This window comes from Zingiber officinale, chromosome 9B (genome assembly GCF_018446385.1).
Source record: "Zingiber officinale cultivar Zhangliang chromosome 9B, Zo_v1.1, whole genome shotgun sequence".
Taxonomy (NCBI): domain Eukaryota; kingdom Viridiplantae; phylum Streptophyta; class Magnoliopsida; order Zingiberales; family Zingiberaceae; genus Zingiber; species Zingiber officinale.
This window is the reverse complement of record NC_056003.1, coordinates 117,472,859-117,494,787: the sequence shown is the minus strand read 5'-3', so window position 1 is coordinate 117,494,787 and position 21,929 is coordinate 117,472,859. Positions and strand designations below refer to the sequence as shown.

Genomic DNA, 21,929 nt, shown 5'->3' with positions numbered 1-21,929 from the left:
AAAAATATATATATATACCAGTAAAAGGAGCTTTGAGAAACATTAGGAAAGGGATCTAAAGTGCAAAATAAATCAGCGGAAAAAAAAAGAAATTAAAGAAAAGAAAGGAAGAAGACTTCGGTCGACATTTACAGAAGCTCGCAACGGTTAAGTCTCATGCTCATGGTGGCTTCGCCTTGAGCTGGTTGCCGACCGCTTAGCTATTGGTTATTAGTGGGTTTCATTAGTAAATTTTTATATTTTGTGCAGATGATGTGTTAAAAATTTTCATCAGATTATGTTGATGATTTTCAAAATTAATTAAGTTAAATATATGATGTCATCTAAATATAAAAATATAATGAATTTTAATTTATAAAAACTACGTGATATTAGACATAACTAAATTAATTTGAATCAAAATCGATTCCTTATAAATGTAATTAAGCCATCTAATTTTAATTTGACATTCTATTTAACTTGCTAGGGTTTCTAGAACTTATACAACTATCAATCAATTTTGACAAAAACTCATGGACGAATTTAGATTTGTCAAAGTTTAAATTAAAAGTGGATCAATGTATTTTTGAGACTATATAACTATTCTTTCAAATCTTAGTTTTGTTCGAGAAATAATGTCAGAGATTTTAAAAATCAGTTGAATTTATATACATAGAATTAAATTTACTTATATGTCGAAATGACCTTAACTGATAATTTCAGGCTATCAACGAAAGATGATTTTCTGCTAAATACTGAGCGCAAACCGCAGATTGGCAGAGTGGGCAGATCGACTGAGCGGGTTGTGAGGCAGAGTTGACACGTGGCAGAGTTGGCAGATCAACCGAGCAGTGGAGAAGGCCAAACAGGCGAAGCGGCCCATCGAACAGTGCGATCGAACGAGCAGCATAGCAGAACAGGCCGATCAGGCTTAGTGGTCAACCAGTAGAAGAGCCGACCAGGTAGTGCGATCGAGCAAGCTGCAGATCAGCCAAGCGGATAGAGAGGCCAACTGAGTGAACGACTGAGCAAACGAAGAGGCCGAGTTGGTGAGCGGCCAAGCGAGCGTGCAGCCGAGCAGACGAAGAGGTCGAGACCTGCGATGTATATAGTTTCCTTGAAACAGATTCACCCCATCTCCGGCTGTGCTTCGAGGTTTTCTCGCTTCATATGTTTCCAGGATACAATGGTTAACCGTGATGCGCACCAAGCACTAGTGGTCACGACGAACTGAGAGTGTTAGAGTAGGTGCCCTGCAAAGCCAACTATTGGCTAGGGTTTTATGAACTCTTGTAAATAAATAACCTTTATTTTAATATAATTCTATTCAGTTTTGCATTACTTTATCTTTATACCCATGCTATAAGCATAGATAAAGTCCTTGAATATACTATAGTCATGTGATTGTGCATATGATGGTCATCATGAAATACATCAATATTCACTGTATATTCTAAATTTGTTCCTAGTTGATCCGGTGGTAAGAGCCCGGGACCCCCTAACGAGGGGTCAACACCACGTGGAGGCCAAATGGCCATGTAGCCCGCCGGAGAAGGGTGAGCCGACCGGACTTGGAAGACATGGATAAGGCCGATCGGCCGACCAATCGACATTCGGTAGTAAAAGGCGCCTTGACCAGGTCGGGGTTCCGACGCTCAATGAAATAATGTCTCAGAGCCGAGAGGAAGTCACTCGCCTGGAGGTCTCCCCGGCATCGCAGCACAAGCGACAGGCGAGATATGAGGGGCGTGCCGTCCGGCCGGCGCAGGGGATGAAGGCCGTCCGGACGATGTTCTCCATCCAGCCGGCCGGACGTACGTCCCGGCCGGCGGTAAAGGAGAACAGGAACATCTCCTGATAGCCGTCAAGTCACATGACTAAGCCATACTCTTAGTCTGACAACGGGGTGTCTTGTTGTCCCATCGAAGGCGCGATGGGACTGTTGCAGTATGGCGTCAGGTAAGTTTTCTGACAGGCACACACCGAGGCATGGGCTGAGGATACGCACACGCCTCGATAGGCGTGTAGGAGCTTTTTCATCGCCCTATATAAAGAACCGTAGACTTCGCCGGAGGTACGCATTCTACAAGCTTGGGAGCTCCTTTTTCCACTACTTACCTGACTTGAGCGTCGGAGGGTCGCCGCCGGGAACACCTTCCCGGCCCGACTTCTGTGCAAGAACGCCGGAGCTTCGGAGGCCTGTGCCATTGACTAGGAGAGCGCCGCGTGCCCAGCGTCCCTTGGTTCGGCGACTCGGACAGGATCACTAGTCAATTGGGTCGCCTAATAAATAAGGATAAAAGGCTGCTTGAGCTAGAGACAAGCATATGTGATGTAGTGTACCATGTTTCATTGATAAGGACATAGAGATGTTCAAACATACAGACGGATGATCATATGATGAGTTCATCGAACATCCCTCATGTTAGCTAGAGCCCTAGAGCCAATCATTTGATAATTATATTATGGACTTGTTGTATCATATTCTATATAAATAAAGACATTTGATTTTTGTTTATTATACTTACTTGTATTGGTGCCAAATAAACTAAGTATAATAACGTCCTTGAGTAGAAGGTTCTTACCTATATCAATCGGTTAGCTGAACCGATAGTGAGATGATATAGGGAACACTACTCTTAATCATTCCTAGTCGAGTATTAACATTCAGGGACAATGTTAATGCAATAAGCACTACAAGAAATTTTGGATTTAACCACACCTAATAGACAACAGTTTTTCAAGAAATTGTTGTCTTTTTTCCATTTAACAACAGTTTTATTGAAAACTGTTGTTGTTCACCATAATATTTTTTAAATAACAATAGTTTTTTCAAAAAACTGTTGTCTAATGTGTGTCAAAGACAACGGTTTTAAAAAAACTATTGTCTTTTAGTGTTGCTTATGTGATAATATACAACAGTTTTATTAAACTGTTGTCTATTAAATGTTGTTGAATCATAAAGGTGGGAGTTTATTTATTTAATAACCTACACATATAAATCTAAACAATCTCATATTTTTTCCCCATTCCTCCTCTTCTCCTGCCGATCTCACTGTCACCACAATCTCCTCTTCATTTGAGTAAGTCTTCTCCGTAGAGATCTCTCTCTTGCATTTCCGCAAACACTGCATTTGCACGACGTTTGCAGGTTTCCTCCCCGCTCTCGACAAGCTCGGCCGGATCTACCATGTCTACCTCACACCCGACCACGCCATGTTCCTCCACAACCTCCTCGGCGGCGGTGGAGTCCAGTCCGTCACCCAGTTCGACAAGGACGTCCTCTTCCGCCACTATCGCATCTCCAGCCAGAACGCCGCCCGGATCGCCTTCGCAGTGGATGCCTCCCTCCTCCACCGCGCCCTCCGCAGCGCCCTCACCATCCAGGAGCAGGCCCGCGACGAGACCGCCGCCATCCAGATCAAGCTCGTCAAGAAGCTCCCCACCGGCTCCCGCAACCCTGCCCCCTTTCTCACCTTTGAGACCAAAGGGAGGGTTTCCGCCGTTGTGCAGGACGTGCCCATCTCCAAGCCCCTTTCCCGGTCCGACGTGCTTCAGATCCAGTCGGCCTTGGATGCTTCTCAAGATCTGCCTCAGGTATCAGTCAAATTCCAATCTTTTAATCCAAATTATGCTACATGTACTTTGCAAATAGATCTTTTGGTGATAATTGCGTCCTGTAAATTGATTCAATTGGATTGAAGTGATATACTGGGATGATGTTCTGTAGTATTTTCTTGGGCTTTAATTGAATGGTTGTGTAGTAGCTTAGCTGCTATGCTTGTTCTTGTAGACTTTGGTTCAGGTCCCTGATCTCGCTCAGCTCCAAAGCTTGGTGGACCGTCTCAAGTATGTCGGTGATGTTCTCACTGTCTCAATCGCACAGTATGGAGATCTTCACCTGCAGGTTTCTACTTCCCTTGTCACAGTTGGGTCTGAATTAAGGAAACTGAGAGTCCTAGGTGTTCGAGGTACTCGCTCAAATGTCTTCCTTCTTCATCCATCTTTTGTTGATTAGGGCACATAGACAATTAATTATCCCATTTTATTTTAGGCTGCGAAAAGTTTGATCGTTATAGCTCATGATTTTACAGTTTCAAGCTTTTGATTTTTAGAGAATGACTAGAAGCGAGCCGTTCTCACAACTTTTCCATTGTCTTTATGCTTATCCTTTAACTGTTAGCTTAGGTCGTAAAAGAAATTTGTTCATAAGGATATAAATGCGAAAGGATGACACTGACATCCAAAAGTGCCATTAAAGGTTTGTGTTAATGAGAAGTGGTTAGTGTGAACGTATGCTTGCTTTTGGAGGAAGAATGTTTGTTCTTTCTACTATTGAGAGTTAATTGTTAGTTGTTTTACTTATCTTTCCTTTGCACCAATTAGAATGTTGGTACTGATAGAATCATCAACCTCACTTTTAGCTCTTTTAGTAGCAGATATAAAATTATGTGGTTCTTCCTTCTAAAGTTAATTCTGATCCAGTAGAAAACTTCCTTTAGTATTTAATGCAACATGTTGGAGATTTAGTTTTTCTATAATTCTTTCTATACCAATTGCCATGTATGCTAGTTTTATTGTTGGAGTTTAGCTCTTTTATAGAAGAAATTTTTTCAGTACCAATTGCCATGTTAAGTTAGCTTTATTATTGGAGTTTAGTTCTTTTTACAGATAAACTATCTGTAAAAAGTGATTGTTTGAACAATTTTATAGCATGCATCTTGATAATTAATATAATTTTGCAGATCACTATCAAGGAAGAATGTTCAAAGGAAAGTAAAGGCTAAGGAGAAGAAACCATATACTCCATTCCCTCCTCAGCCACCAAGCAAGGTGAAGTTATTGTTGCAATCTGTGAACATTAAATTACAATTACTTTATCATTTCTTAGTTTTTTTTTTTAACTTACATTTGCAATATTTGCATCTCGATTCATTCGATTATGTTCACTTTGTATTCAACATGAAGCTAAAAGGTGTTTTGTACATATTAAAGACTCTTTGGTGGTTTTTTTAGTTTCAATCTACTGCTCTTTTTGACATCTTTATCCTGCTATAATGTTATTCTTTAAGATTATGTTGCATTGATTTCTAAAAGTTGCATGACGTCTCTCTACTCTGCCTTCAAAACTAACGATTTATGTTGTTTCAGGTAATTACTGTAGTCATTCCTACTATAGTTGGTGAAACCCTTAACATGTTCATGACTTTAAGAGCCACCATATTGTTTCAAGAGGTTACCATTTATATTACATAGATAACGCTTTTTGCACTTCTGTTAGATGACTAGATCAAATGGTTTTTATGGTTATGTAACATTTATGCAGTGCAATTAGAATCACGCGTACAGTTTAGTTTCTAATTTGTAATATATATCTTTATTCGAATAGGTGTCCTCAAGAGTACTGGGAAGAATGCCGACAAGCCAAAAAAATGGAGAGACTTTAACAAATTAAGAAGCACTAGGAGCTGCAGTCCCTCCTCTTCACCGACATCTAAGTAGAAAATCTCGTGTTATATTGTTCTACCTTTGTTTTAATAGTGTTATCATTTTGTTGGTTGCTTATGAAATTTCTTCAGAATGTTATAGATATTATTTTTGAATGTTAGAAAATTGTATATTAAATTTTATTTTGAAATTTAATATTTTGAATGATTTATAATATTAGAAAATTGTGTATTAATTTTTTTTTTATCTAAAAAAGATAACGATTTTTCACCGCTGTCGTAGATAGTTTAAAACTGTTGTTGAAGACCCTATTGTTAAAGGGAGACGCTCAAAGACAACGGTGAAAAACTGTTGTCTTTGAAGGAAAAGACAATAATTTTTCACCGTTGTAAAAATGTTGTCTTTGCCTTCAAAGACAACGGTTAAAAACTGTTGTCTTTGGGCACCCCTTTTAACAACACGGCCTTTAACAACAGTTCAAAATGGGCTACGACAACGGTGAAAAATCGTTGTTGTTAGACTTTTTTCTTGTAGTGAAGACTAGCATGTAGGTCAACTCGATGACTTGATCTCACAAGTCATGGATATAGAGATATCAAGTTGACACATGAGTATGCATTAGAGAATGTATACTGAATGACCCGCCATGAGAAAGTATCATGGATCGTTATATGAGTGTCATATACTTTCTCATGTGGCTATTAGTATGACTACTAGTCCTTGGACCTGAAGTCACCATGGATCCCTACATAAGGAGTTATGTACTTTGGTTTCGTCAAACGTCACCCGTAACTGGGTGGACTATAAAGGCGATTACTGGGTATGTAACGAATTATGCAGAGGGATGTGAGTGATGTAGATGAGATCTATCCCTCCTATATGACGGGAGAGACATCGGTATTCTTGATAGAGTGAGACCACGAAATGCATGACCATGCCCAAATGAGTCAATATGAGATATTGAGCTCATTTGTTTTAGTGAGTCTACTTGGAGTTCAAGATTTAGATTGATAAGAGGATGACACGGTCTATGCCTCACATTGATCAATCTAGATGTCTAGGATAGAAGGACACTTGCCATATATTGCGAGGAGTCACAATTAGTAGTCATAAGGTGATGTTGGATCTCAACATTCTTGTAACTTGGGTAGCAATGATGTATTGTTAGATGTCGCTCATTGCTTATGTTTCTAAAGGAGTTTAGAAACATTGCCAACGTTACAAGAACCTATTGGGTCACACATAAAGAACAAGTGGATGGAGATTAGGTTCATATGATGCACCAAAGATTGGATTCAGATTAATTCAAATTAGACTTATTGAGTTAAACTCCATTAGATTCAATTGTTGAATGAGTCTAATTTAAATTTGATTCATTGAGTCAATTTATATTAATGAATTGAGATTCATTAAATTAAAAATTGACTTAAATCAAAGGTTGGATTTAACTCAACAAGGAATAAAATTGGTCAATTTTGACTTAACCAAATAGAAGTTGAAACATCAAGTTTGACTTGATGTACTGCCACATCATGAAGGTTGACTCATCCTACATGGCATGACTAATCTTGCCACATCATCTCCACCTTATTATGGTGTGCCACCTCATGGAGGTTACGCATCTCATTCACTTAATGTGGTCAGCCACATTAAATGAGGGGGTTACAAGATGTGGCCGGCCACACTAATGCTTGTGGAGAGGTTTTGTTTTGTGGCATTGATGTGTGTTTATTGTTGCATCTTCTTCCTTGGGTTCTTCCTCCTCCTTTGCTACTGTTGCCGTGGGTTTCAAGCAAGGAAGAAGAAAGGTGAGTGAATCTAATCCAAGAAGAAACGTTAGTGAAAGTCACATAGAGTTTTTAGAGGAGTATGTTCTCTTCTTTTCCTTTCTTCATCTTCCAATCCTATCCGAGAGCATCAAGAAGTGCTAGCACACTTGTGGTGTTCTCTTCTCCATCCTTGAGTGTTAGAGAACACTTCTTGTTCGTGTGGATACTACTAGAAGTATGTACGTTTGAACACACTCGAGATCCGGCGCACCTTGGACGAGCGGGATTCGCAAAAAGGCACGCAACAAGGGTAACCTTCTAAACATGTAGATCTAAGTGTAGATCTAGTAACTCGTACATGTAAAATTTTGTTCTATACTCTTCGCACGGATCCATTGGCTAGGGAGTTTCGGGGTTTCCGCAACGCGAAAAAGTGATTTTTGCGACCCGAAAAACCCAACACCTCACACAGACTTTCCAAGTGGTTATCATTTATTGAGTGGATAAGTCTTTAGTTATGGTTGTACACTAGTAGTCCTTATGACCCGGGACAACTCTGAGACTCTATATGCTGGGGCTGCACTTTGACTCATTTACCGACTTTATTAGGGTCATTAGGTGGTGAAATTGAGTGTAGTAACGAAACATATAGAAGTCAATGTATTGTAGTCGGGGATTCAACGCACACCTATAGGTGTGGATATCGTATGTAATACATTATTTTATAGTGAATGAAGTCTCTGATCAGGGCTGTAAGATGTACTTTAGGAAAGGAGTTTCCTAATTACACATGTGATATCACTATAAGATATATCACATGGTTGTCGAATCAATATACAATCCTCGATGTACCAATGATTGTAGATTAGATCGGGATATATGAGATGAAGGGACTGGACTGTACGTTAACCATAATCGACTGGTTCTTGCAGACACTATTCAGTGATACCTAGGGAATCATGGGGCGGTGCTGCTAGACGCTCTTATCATGATTCGTTGGGTGTTAATCAGAATTAGTGCTGACGTCCTATAATTAAAGAGTTAATCATAGGATGGGGTTAAGGGTATGCCCGAATAAAGGACAAGTATAGTCCTGAATCACAAAGAGTTGTGAACCCACGACTAGCTGTATCCCTGAACCATTGAGGGTCACACAAGTATTGATTTTCCTATTTCCCGTTGAGAAAGTCAAATTCAAGTAGTTGAATTTGGCGAATAAAGTTTGATGTGATCAAACAGTGAATTGACAAATAAAGTTTGATATGATCAAATGTTAGATTGATTTCCAATCAATGAAAACAAGGAGAATGGAAGAGTTCCACACAATGTATATAAATTAGATTTATATTATTGTAATAATGAGCAAATGCATTTGTCGTGTCAATGATATTGGATCGTTAATATGATTACAAGGGACTTGTATTATTGAATTCTAAAAAAGTTTTAAAAATCTAATAGATAAAGATGAAAAAGATATTGGACTTTAAAAGTTTAAGCAAAAAGAAAATATAATACATTAAATATTGCTTCGTAAAAAAAGAGGGATTTTAATTTGTTTTCAACGTGATGAGATTAAGGAAAGAAAAGAATTTTTTTTTTTTTTCTTTTTTCCTTCTCCTCTACTTTCCCACCTACGTTCACCACTTTCTCCACTCCACTCATGCACGTTGACCATTTTCCCACTTCTCCGAGTTTTATTTTTCTTGTTCTTTGAAACTATAAGAGACAAGAAGCTCTCTTGTGTGGCACTAGATGATTGCTACGGCAGTAACAATTTGTGTGAAGAGAGAATGAGTTGCTTCTTTCGTGGAGTGTCTTCGATGGAGAGAAAAGATACAGAAGCCAACTTTTGAGTGCTTGCAAAATTCGGACAGCAAGGTTCTTCATCTACTTGGAGAATTTTGGTAGTCACTTTCAAGAGTAGAAGATAGAAGTTTTCTCCCTCTCTTCCATCGAAAAATCCGATCTCCTTGTTTGTTACTTCTATGCGAGAAGTATTACCGGCGCCCCACCTTCTTGTAGAATTTTGGAAGGCATAGTCCCTTGTTGAGGATTATTAGACAACCCCTTGCGAAAGGATAAGTTGGCAGCCCCTTCCTCATCTTCGAGGAAATCGTTTTGATCTTTTCGACGAAAAACGACACTTGATCTCTAGTGCGATCAAGTGTTGGAAAGAGGACTCCGATCTTGGACCGGATTAGACGAAGGAAGTACGAGCTCGTGACAACAACGATGAGTTATTTCGCTACAACCGGAATAGTTGGAGGCATCCCAAACATAACCTGTTTGGAAGGTATGTTTATGTTTGTACTATGATTCATATTTATGTTAATGATCGATTAATAATTGATTAATAATCATTATTCGCTGAGCAGTGAAACACCCACGTTACTCAGCCATTTTCATTCTGTAATCCTTAATTTAATGCATCCGTTATACACTTAAATAAGCAACAAAAAGATTTATACGGTAAAATGTTGGTTGTTCTACTTAGGCAAATTTGCCCTAATCGGTCCGACATTCGGTGTGCGCAGGTTGTACTCGCACACGAGTCAACTTGATTCATTGCAATCCGGGCCATGGATTTGCACCCCCCTGTGTATACACGCGTGAGAGAGAGTCTCTCCTCATGCATTTGTTCACATCATCAATGCATATGAATCAATAAAAATCAATTAATATGCCTTGAAGCTCCTAATGTAGGACTAAAGTCTCATTTACAATGGAGCTTCATGCCTCTTCCACCTTTTCTCCATGTTGGTGCAGCAGGACCGACAAGAGGAGAGAGGTGAATTGCTTGTAAAATAAGAACTACCCGCCTCGTGCTTTCAACTCTAAAATAGCAATAATAAAATAAAAACAAGCTAACAGAAAGGAAAGAAAGAAGACTCAGGGATTTGACTTGGTTACAACCTAGGTGGTTGTTAATCCAAGGCGGTCGAACAACTCCACTAGAAACGTCTCCTTCACTGTAGGCGGAGAAGCCTTTTTACACACTAAGAAAGCTCAGATGTTGCTAGAAATTGAATACAGAGTTGATCGAATAATTTCCTAGCTCCAGGGGCCTTTATATAGCTCATGGAAATCCTATCTCGAGTTTTGAGGGCGTCTCTAAGTAGATAAGCAGATAAAACTTTATCCCTGCGTAAATGGCCATGTTGACCCAGTTGAGGGCGCCCTCAACAGCTTTGAGGGCGCCCTTAATGTTGTTGAGGGCGCCCTCAATGTAGTTGAGGGCACCCTCACTCTGGTGAGGGTGGAGGCGCCTCAACAGTTGTTGAGGGCGCCTCCAGCTGCTTTTCCAGCACTTCTTCGTCTTCACTTTAGCTTCCGAAGTCTCGATAACTTGGGTGATTGCGATCAACCGAAATAGGGCTCACCCGAACCCAATTTCCGGCCTTCTCCTCGAGCAAGCTTCCGCCCCGGCTTCTCATCCCTCGAACGTCGCATATGTTCTTCTCGTCCACCGGTGTACTCTTCCACATCTCTTTCGTCCTTCGGACGCACCAAGCCCGTCGACTCCCTTCCTGTGTCGTCCTTCTTGCTAGCTGCGCCTTTCGCTCGACTTCCTGCGCTCCTGCACACTTATACACAGGGATCAAAATCAAACAGGACCTAACTTAACTTGGTTGATCACATCAAAACAACCACGGGGTCCAACAATCTCCTCCTTTTTGATGTGCATCAATCTAAGTTCAAGTTAGGGTAAAAAAAATAGACAAGTAGTAATTTAAAGAAATTACTAAACTAACATTTTAAGTATAAGGATTGCAATAATAGAATTTGCAACACTAAGTAAACAAAAAAATATTATCTTGTTCCTAATAATTTTTTTTAATATTATCTTGTTCAAAAAAAAAATTAAGTACTGATTTTTTTAAAATTCGTCTTCGGGAGTCTCGGGCTCTCCCATCTGATGGGAGGAGGCTCCAGTCGAGGAATCGACCTGAAGGACCTCTTGGCTAGGCACAATCTCCTATCCACGTTTCCGTAAAATTTCACCGGCATAGTGGAAGAGTCGAAGGTGAAAGCTCTAAACATGACGACCTCTACAGGTAAAAGAAGATACCTTAATTAGTGAAGATATAAAATAGAGTTGTTTGATCTTACAAAAAGGAGCAGCCAAGGGTGTCCGGATAGGACTCAGCTCGAAGGTATATAGCATACTCTCCCGTAGCAAGGAAGAAAGAAAGAGATGCACCCCGTCCAACTTCCCAGAAGCAGTAAAGTAATCTGGCACATGTTAATGGTCGCTTAGCTCAGAGGGGGAGGAAAGACCCGAACGCTACTCAGTGGGCCAAGATACAAACTCGGGTAGTCGAACATAGAAGAAGCGGGACTTCCAGCCTTTGTTGGAGGAAGACATGCCCTTAAAAAACATACACCCGGGTCGAGATTGCACTATAAAAACATCGGGCTCTGATCATTTGAGGGAATAGTAATGATGAAAAAGTTGAGAGGTTAGGGGAATGCCATACAGGTGACATAGAACTATCATCCCGCACATAGCACGGAAGGAATTAGGAGCAAACTGAGACAAGGGGATACAGAAATATCGACTCAGCTCAGAGAAAAAAAGAGGGATGGGGAATCACAGACCACCAAGAAGTTGGTCCTTGAAGAAAGTAACAAAACCTGAAGGTGGATGACAAGGATAGTCGTCGGACCCAGGGATGCGAAGGCTGTAGGCGTTCGAGAGCTTTAAGATAGATTGCACTAACTTAAGGTCACTCTTATCGAAATCGGAATTAAAGAAGGCGTACCAGGGGACTAGAGTTTCTCAGGCCATAATCGAAAAATGTAAGAGCAAGCGAGAAGGGAAAGTGAACACTTACGGAGGAAGCACATGAAGGCTAACATAAGCAAGCAAAGAAGGGGAAGTCTGAAGAAGAGAAACCGTAGATAAACAACTGCCCATTGTCTTTAGGGTTTTTAAACTAAAACTTTTAAGATATTTGGGGAAGTGAGCCAGGCTATCGAAATGGGGCTGCAAAAGATAACCGTTGGATCAGAAGAAAAGGAGCACTATCAAGTCTCATGCAGAAAGTGTGCGTCAGTCGTCACATCAAAATGAGTCAGTTAGACACGTGTCAACTTCCTATGAAATGACATTTATGATGGAAAAGACAAGGAAATCATGAGACTGATACGGGGCCATTGGCACCATACCTCGACAACCGACAATTCCATGCGGCTGCATTGGGAAAAGGAGCAGGTGGCGGCGAGAAAAGTTGGTCAGGATCTAATGCCTCATCCCATCATCAGAACAGGATTGAGGGTCAAATTTAGCCAACATCTAATTATGCAGTAGAAGTGATATTCACATAATTCTCCAAGGGTAGCGGGGGTCAAGTCTGTGGGCATGTTTTCTTAGATCAAAATGACCGCCGGATAGGTTTTCCAGACTCTCACCCCAGTTTGAGTTATAAGCGAGCTTGGCTCTCGCAATCAATGACCTCTCAATCGAGCACAACAACTAGTTGGTCGGGTTTGCTCCTCTGCCCGAGACTCACACTCATCCCACTCTCCGCTAGGCTCATGGGCTTCGTGCCCACCTGGCTCACGGGCTTTTGTCGTAAAGTTCTCTGCCATTATCACAATGCCAGAGGATTCCGACGAACATATTATCTTCTCCCTTCACTCCAAGGGTATTCGAGAGTCGAGGGATTGGCTTAGAGCTTCAGCAGGCCGACAAGTTAGTTGTTCCATTATATTTTTTCCCCAGCTCTACGGGTATTCGGGAGTTAAGAGACCGAGATAGATCCTCAGTCGGACGGCATAGCTCCTAGATTAGGGATACAACTCCCCAATCAGACACTAGGGGCACAGCTCCCCGATCAAAGACTAGTGGTACATCTTCCTGATCATGATCTAGAGGCCTCGCACTTCGATTATGGGTTGGGGGCGTCACTCTCCGATCAAGGACAAGGTGCTCAACTCCCTGATCATGTGTGCCATGGGCTCTGCTCAGTCATTGTTACGGTCTCTGCATTCATTGATATTACGGTTCAATCTCCCCCTTTCAGGGTCGAACTGTCACCATCGGTCTCGGATCGGAGTATCACCACTAGTTTTAGACCAGAGTATCGTCACTGTTCTCAGACCAGAGTATCACCACTGATCTCGGACCAGAATATCGCCATCGATCTTAGACCAGAGTATTTTCCCTGGTCTCGGACCAGAGTATCGTCACTGGTCTCGGACCAGAGTATCGTCATTGGTCTTAGACCGGAGTATAGCCACTGGTCTCAGTCTAGAATATCGCTACCGGTCTCGGACTGAATATCACTATTGGTCTCGGACTAAATTATCGCCGCCAGTCACAGACCAGAGTATCGTCACTAGTCTCAGACCGGAGTATCACCAACGACCTCTCGGTTAGGTTCTATCCTCTCGCCTCAGTGCGAGTTATAAGAGAACATGACTCTCGCACTCAGTCGGGTTCCAGACTCTCTCCCTAGTGTGAGTTATAAGCAAGCAGGACTCTCGCAACCATCGACCTCTAGGTCAGGTTTCAGACTGTCACCCCAGTGGGAGTTATAAGCGAGTAGGGCTCTCGTGACCATCGACCTCCTGGTCAGGTTCTAGATTCTCACCCTAGTGCGAGTTATAAGCGAGCAAGACTCTCGCGATCAATGACCCCTCGGTCAAGTTACAGACTCTCTTCCCAGTGCGAGTTATAAGTGAGCATGACTCTCGCAACCAATGACCTCTCAGTCGAGTTCCAGACTCTCCCTCAAGTGCGAGTTATAAGCGAGCAGGGCTCTCACAACCATCGTCCTCTCGGTTAGGTTCTAGACTCTCGCCAGTGTGAGTTATAAGCGAGAAAGGCTCTCACGACCAACGACCTCTCGATTGGGTTCCAAACTCTCACCCAGTGTGAGTTATAAGCGAGCAGGGCACTCGCGACCATCGACCTCCCGGTCAAGTTCCGGACTCTTGCCCTAGTGCGAGTTATAAGTGAACATAGCTCTCTCAACCAACGACCTCTCGGTCGAGTTCCAGACTCTCTCCCTAGTGCGAGTTACAAGCGAGCAAGGCTCTCGTGACCAATAACATCTCGGTCAGGTTACAGACTCTCTCCCCAGTGTGAGTTATAAGCGAGCATAGCTCTTGCGACCAACGACCTCTCGGTCGGGTTCCAGATTCTCACCCCATTGCGAGTTATAAGCGAGCAGGGCTCTCGCGACCATCGACCTCCCAGTCAGGTTCTAGACTCTCACCCTAGTGTGAATTATAAGTGAGTAGGACTCTCGTGACCATCAATCTCCCGGTCAAGTTTCAGACTCTCGCCCTAGTGTGAGTTATAAGCGAGCAAGGCTCTCACGACCAACGACCTCTCGGTCAGGTTACAGACTCTCTCTCCAGTGCGAGTTATAAGCGAGCATAACTCTCGTGACCAATGACCTCTCGGTCGGGTTCCAAACTCTCGTCCTAGTATGAGTTATAAGCGAGCATGACTCTCGCGATCAATGATCTCTCGGTCGGGTTCCAGACTCTCGCCCCAATATAAGTTATAAGCGAGCAGGGCTCTCGCGACCATTGACCTCCCGGTCAAGTTCTAGACTCTCGCCCCAGTGCGAGTTATAAGCGAGAAAGGCTTTCGCAACCAACAACCTCTCGGTCAGGTTTCAGACTTTCGTCCTAGTACGAGTTATAAGCGAGCAGGGCTCTCGCGACCAACAACCTCTCGGTCAGGTTATAGACTCTCGCCCCAATGCGAGTTATAAGCGAGCAAAACTCTCGAGACTAATGGCCTCTCGGTCAGGTTACAGACTCTTTCCTCAGTGCGAGTTATAAGTGAGCTTGGCTCTCGCGACCAACAACCTCTCGGTCGGGTTCCAGACTCTCATCTCAATGCGAGTTATAAGAGAGCAGGGGTCTCGTGACCATCGACCTCCCGGTCAGGTATCAGACTCTTGCCTTAGTGCAAGTTATAAGCAAGCAAGGATCTCGTGACTAACGACCTCTCGATCAGGTTCCAGACTCTCGCCCCAATGTGAGTTATAAGTGAGCATGACTCTTGCAACCAACGACCTTTCGGTCAAGTTCCAGACACTCGCCTTAGTGCGAGTTATAAGCGAATATGACTCTCGCGACCAACGACCTCTCAGTCAGGTTCTAGACTCTCACCCTAATGCAAGTTATAAGCAAGCATGTCTCTCGCGACCAACAACTCTCGGTCTGGTTCCAAACTCTCACCCCAGTGTGAGTTATAAGCGAGTAGGGGTGTAAATGAACCAAGCCGCTCGTGAGCTATTCGAAGCTCGATTCGATAAAAGCTCGTTTGAGCTCGTTTAATGAGGCTCGTTAAGATAAACAAACCAAGCTCAAGCTTCACAATACTCGGCTCGTTAGCTCGTGATCACATTCGTTAAGCTCATAAATCAACTTTTAAATAAAAAAAATAATAGTTTTGATATTGAATTTATAGATTTTACACTCTACTTATGAAAAATATAGGTAAATATATTAAATTTATTTATTAGAATAAAATTATAATTTTAATAAGAATATTATAATTTTCTCTAAATATATAATTTAGTTTTTAATGCATATTTAAATTTATAATTTATATTTATTAAATTCTTTTAGATTCGATATAAGCTCGTGAGCCATGAATATATTCGATAAATAAAGCTCGAGCTCGACTCGATTATAAACGAACCTAGCTCAAACGTTCAAGAGTTCTACTTGGTTCGGCTCGATTACACCCCTATAAGCGAGCAGGGATCACGCGACCATAAACCTCCTGGTCAGGTTCCAGACTTTCGCCCCAGTACAAGTTATAAGCGAGCAGGGCTCTCGCAACCAATGGCCTCTCGGTCAGGTTCTAGACTCTCGTCTTAGTGCGAGTTATAAGCGAGCATGACTCTCTTGATCAATAACCTCTCAGTCGGGTTCTAGACTCTCACCTCAGTGCGAGTTATAAGCGAGCATGACTCTCGCGACCGACAACCTCTCAATCGAGTTCCAGACTCTCGGCCCAGTACGAGTTATAAGCGAGCAGGACTCTCACGACCATCAACCTCTCGGTCAGGTTCCAGACTCTCACCCCAGTGCGAGTTATAAGCGAGCATGACTCTTGTGACCAACGACCTCTCGATCAGGTTTCAGACTCTCGCCCTAGTGTTATAAGCGAACATGACTCTAAGCGAGCAGGGTTCTCGCGACCATCAACCTCTTGGTTAGATTCCAGACTCTCACCTCAGTGTGAGTTATAAGCGAGCATGACTCTTGCGACCAACGACCTCTCGATCAGGTTCCAGACTCTCGCCCTAGTGCGAGTTATAAGTGAGCACGACTCTCGCGACCAGGTTCCAGAGTCTCGTCCTAGTATGAGTTATAATCGTGCAAGGCTCTTGCGACCAACGACCTCTTGGTCAGGTTTCAGACTCTCGCCCCAATGCGAGTTATAAGCGAGCAAGGCTCTTGTGACTAATGACCTCTTGGTCAGGTTCCAGACTCTTGCCTCAATGCAAGTTATAAGCGAGTAGGACTCTCGCGACCAACGACCTCTCAGTCGGGTTTTAGACTCTCATCTCAGTGCGAGTTATAAGCGAGCAAGACTCTCGCGACCAACGACCTTACGGTCAGGTTCCTGACTCTCGCCCCAGTGTGAGCTATAAGCGAGCAGGGCTCTTGCGACCAATGACCTCTCGGTCGGGTTCCAGATTCTCGTCCCAGTGCGAGTTATAAGTGATCAAGGCTCTCGCGACCAACGACCTCTCAGTCAAGTTTTAGACTTTCATTCCAGTACGAGTTATAAGCGAGCAAGACTCTCGTGACCAACGACCTTTCGGTCAGGTTTCTGACTCTCGCCCCAGTGTGAGCTATACGCGAGTAGGGCTCTCGCAACCAACGACCTCTCGGTCAGGTTCCAGATTCTCGTCCCAGTGTGAGTTATAAGTGAGCAAGGCTCTCGCGACCAATGATTTCTCGGTCAGATTCCAGACTCTCGCCCCAGTGTGAGTTATAAGCGAGCAGGGCTCTCGCGACTAATTGTTAGAGTGTATACTAAAAGCCTAGCTTTTGGTATAAACATTAATCTAGAAATAAGAATCACATTGGTCAAATGTCTACATTTATGATAAATGTAGTTGCTCAATTAATTTATATTGTAGATAACATGGTGTGTGGTGTCACATACAGAAGATCATGTTATCGGTTCCTTATAAATTATAAACAGTAGCTCACGACCTAGATGGAAAGGAACAAACCATTGGAAGGTCGCAGTGTAATTAGGTATTAGTTTATCTTAACTATATAATTACACTAGTACACTTAGAGTGTATTGAGTAGGACCATTTGAGGTCGTTCCTTTTATACTGACTTTATAAAAGAATAAAGACCTCAGTTATTATGGAAGTGTGTGCTCTTAATCCTAATATAATAACAAGCACATATATTTGATATTTATTTCTTTAATTTATCAATTGGTGAGATTTAGTTCGATAAATCAATAAGCCCGATAAGTTGGGAAATGGTATCACTTATAGTGTGCGTTGTTGATTATAGAAGGAAACTGTGTCCTAGAGATACTAGGTTGATAATGTCCTCAAGAGGAGCTCATAAGGATTGTCATGTTAAATTCTGCAGGTGGACTTAGTCCGACATGATAATAAGGTTGAGTGGTACTACTCTTGGACTTAGATATTAATTAAATGAGTTGTCAGTAACTCACTTAATTAGTGGACATTCGATATCTTAAACACAGGGAGACTAACACGCTCATAATAAGAAGGAGCCCAAAACACAGGGAGAAAGCAAGTCTCATCTCTAGCATCCCTTGGAGCATTGGTGGTGGCCGAAATTCTTCATCCTTGAAGAAAATTGTTGTGGCCGGCCATCCTCTTCCTTTCTTTCTCTTTTGTGGTGGCCGAAACCTATCTCTTGCTTGGAGTTCTTGTGGTGGCCGGATACTACTTGGAGAAGAAGAAGAAGAAGGAGAGAAAGCTTGTATCCCTTGGAGCTTGGTTGGTGTTTTGTTCTTCGTCCTTGGTGAAGCTTCTTTGTGTTGGCCGAACCTAGCTAGGAGAAGAAGAAGGTGCTTGGTGGTTTCTCATCTCGGAAGATCGTTGCCCACACAACGTCCGAGGTTAGAAGAGGAATACGGTAGAAGATCAAGAGGTCTTTCTAGAAGGTATAACTAGTAATTTTTCTTTCCGCGTCATGCTAGTTATTTATGGAAATAATACCAAATACAAGAGACTTACGATTCTAGTATTTCGAATATGTTTTTCGAAGTTGTGTTCTTTTGTTTTATTTTTTTTTCCTTGTGATTTGATTGTTCTTTTCGGTTAACCTAAAGTTATTTTAGGAAATTAAATATTAGATTTCTATAAAAGGTTTTGTCTAGTCGGTGGTGGTTGCTCCCATATCCAAGAAGGCCATGTGCCTCGCCACGTCAATACTGGGAACCAATTATGGAAATTAATATTTAATGGAATTAATAACTTAAGGCGATTTGGGTCGAACGTGTTAAGTTCCGCAGGAGATCCAAGTCAAAACCTAAAAGAACAAATAGATTAAGTTTTAGATCAAACGTGTTAAGTTCCGCAGGCGATCCAAAATTTAATTTAAAAGAACACATGGTAGCTAGGAAAAGGTTCAAACCTTTGTACAAAATTTTTGTACAGCGGAACCTCTAGGTTTTCCGAGTAGCAACCAACACTAATGACCTCTCGGTTGGGTTCCAGACTCTCATCCTAGTGTGAGCTGTAAGCGAGCATGGCTCTTGTGATCAACTACCTCTCGGTCAGTATGCATGACTCTCGCGACTACTTATTATGAAGCTGGGTGTTTTCTCTGATACGATTCCCTCCTTAATCATCATTTTGTACACATGCCGCATTCTTCAACACATCATGTGTTCGATTTGAGAGGAGAAGTAAATGAAACTAGAGTTTGAGTCTAGTCAGTCGGCTACACATTCTTCGACTAAATTTGTAGGGGAGACTTATGATATGGTGAGTAAATGGGGGGGCCGATAATGCCAGAAAGTCAATGGTCAAGAGGGCGTGGTAGTCAACAGTCAAGGGAAGGTGGCAGTTCAGCTTCCCTGTTTCACCCTCGGTATAATGCTCGGTTGGTCACAGACAGGTCAGGCCCTCAGGGTTGAGCCCCGGACTGGGGTTTTAATTAGTTCCCGGCTGGATACTTACTGCTAAGGTTATCCAAGCTCAGTCTCTACATATGACCTTGGCACATATGTCAGACAATCCCCAACCAAATCCGCCCCGGTCGAGTCATGTAGGCTGAGTCCTTAGTCATAGTCTCAGTTGATTCCTGGCCGGTTCCGCACAGCTCATTCTCTTCATCTCGATCAGGCGTAGTCCATTGATAGCCCCTCGCGGGCTGTATATGGATCAGGGCATCAAGGCTCAGTCCTTGCACCGCATTTGGGTAATCATCTCAAGCTGTCTACAGATGAACCTGGGCAGGACGGATAACACTAAGTAACAACAGTGTCAGAGAATCGTAACCTCCTGTCAGTGAATAACTGCCGTAAGTTAGGGAATATTCCAGTATTCTGCCATACACTAAGAGTGGAACCTTCCTCCTACCAATGGGAGGATGCCAGACATCCTCCCTCACCTGATACGCCTTGACACCAGACATGATCTGACAGCATGCAGGTTCAAAAGGCAAGCAGAATCATATAAAAAGAGAGATCCTCTTCATTGGCTAGGTACACGCACATCCATACGCATCTTCAGCAGTTCCTTTTTCTTCCTTCCTTCGTACACTACTTCGGCAGAAAAAGGACCTGATTTGAGCATCGGAGGGTTGGCGCTAGGGACCCCTTCCCTGATTTTTTGTCTCTAACACTCCGTGTGCTTGTTTGGGTCCGTGCAGGACCCAAGTACCACCGATTCCGTTATCACAGGCTGTTGGTGCGGGAAGCATCCGACGATCGAACCTAGGTTTTGATAATGACAAAGGGATTCAAAGTTAAGATTCCTTGTTATCTAACGTGCTTAAATGATGTTTCAGGAAAGTCCTAACTACGGTTAGGCAGGTGAAAACCCTAGGGGATGGTAACCCTAGGTAAAGGAAAACCCTAGGGGGTGGTAACCCTAGGTGGAGGAAAACCCTAAGGGGCGACAACCTTAGGTCCTAGGGGGTGGTAACCCTAGGCGGAGGAAAATCCTACGGGGGTAACCTTAGGTCCTAGGGGATGATAATTCTAGGTGGAGAAAAACCCTAGGTGGCGGTAACCCTAGGTCCTAGGGGGTGGTAACCCTAGGCAGAAAAGTCCAGTTGGTTTGGAGGACTGAACTAGCATCAGGTAATCTCTCTTGAGGGGAGTAGGTGAGGACGCGTTCCCCGTAGAGGAAACAATAGGCGTCGGGTCGACCTAGGGTTTCCGGAAGGAAATCCGAAGTCAGACCCGGACAGTCCGATGACTGTCAATCACTTGATTTATCATATTTATATCTGTTCTAACTTTGTCTTGCAGGGTATGTGGTTATTTTTGGACTAACATGTCTTGCAGATACAAAAGGAGCAAACTAAGCCTCGGATGAACAGTGTCTGAGACGCCTCCGTGGAGCTTAGAGGCGCCTCGGGTACAAGGCTGGAGCTATCTGCGCAGTGAGCTCGGAGGCGCCTTAGAAGATAGTGGAGGCGCCTTGGACTGCTTCTTGGAGGCGCCTCCATGGGGTATTGGAGGCGCCCTCAGGTGGATAAGAGACAGCGGCGAAGGCTTAATCACAGCGGTCAACTCGGGATCAGATTTTATGTTGGAGGTGCCTCCATCGGGCATTGGAGGCGCCCTCAACGACCAATAAAAGGCAGTCTCGAGGCAGCAGCAGAAGAACAACCTTCTAAGACATCTTTAAGTCGCATACTGCTAACGAGACGATCCGGCTGAGCTACGACAAGTCCCCGACGACCAGGAGCTTCCAGATTTCTATTTTTGAGTTGTCGGTATAGTTTCTTTTATTGCACTCATTGTAATACTCAATTGTATACTTTGCGATATTATAGTTGTTGCCCACCGAAAGCGATCAACGATTGCGGGCCTTGGAGTAGGAGTCACCCTAGGCTCCGACCCAAGTAAACCCTTGGTGTATCTCTGTGTTTGTGCTTATTTCATTTATCATTTCCGCTACTTTAACTCAAACGTTCTCCGAATACGAAACAAGTGAAAGCCACGAGCGTTATTCACCCCCTCTAGCACTTCTCGATCCAACACAGGCCTCTGGTACCACGTGGGGGTCAAAGTTTTCGACGCATGCATATAGGGTGTGTCAAAGTCCAATCAAATTGAGATTATTATATTTCACATTGTAATCAAATATTGATAGTAAAAGATAATATTTTCAAATTTATTATATTCATTACTATTATAATAATAATAATAATAATAATAATAATAATAATTATTATTATTATTATTATTATTATTATTATTATATGATACCATGTGGGGGTCCAAGTTTTCGACGCATTTCGACGCATGCATATAGGGTGTGTCAAAGTCCAATCAAATTGTGATTATTATATTTCACATTGTAATCAAATATTAATAGTAAAAGATAATATTTTCAAATTTATTATATTCATTACTATAATAATAATAATAATAATAATAATAATTATTATTATTATTATTATTATATACTATATTGAATATTTCCATTATTAGTTAGATAATTTATATAAATAAGTTTTTTAGCTTTATTAATTAAATCATCTAGAAATAATTATTCTCTATTTTTCTTTATT

The 21,929-nt window shown here is 42.4% G+C and overlaps 1 protein-coding gene across 1 annotated transcript; it reads left to right on the top strand.

The window, feature by feature from the left end:
• Positions 1 to 679: 679 nt before the first annotated feature.
• Positions 680 to 5,404, top strand: LOC122023331. Its single transcript, XM_042581385.1, has 6 exons — positions 680 to 794; positions 3,080 to 3,576; positions 3,773 to 3,828; positions 3,887 to 3,950; positions 4,725 to 4,812; positions 5,369 to 5,404. Exons 1-4 carry the CDS (start codon positions 680 to 682, stop codon positions 3,921 to 3,923), a joined length of 705 nt encoding a protein of 234 aa, XP_042437319.1. The 3' UTR covers positions 3,924 to 3,950; positions 4,725 to 4,812; positions 5,369 to 5,404.
• The last annotated feature ends 16,525 nt before the right edge of the window (positions 5,405 to 21,929 follow it).

Excerpts from the sequence above, each read along its gene's own strand:
- LOC122023331 (XM_042581385.1), top strand. The coding sequence starts at position 680 with ATGACCTTAACTGATAATTTCAGGCTATCAACGAAAGATGATTTTCTG. Across the intron at positions 795-3,079 it reads TGAGCGGGTTGTGAGGCAGA|AGATCTCTCTCTTGCATTTC; the intron begins GTTGACACGTGG and ends TCTTCTCCGTAG. Across the intron at positions 3,577-3,772 it reads CTTCTCAAGATCTGCCTCAG|ACTTTGGTTCAGGTCCCTGA; the intron begins GTATCAGTCAAA and ends TTGTTCTTGTAG.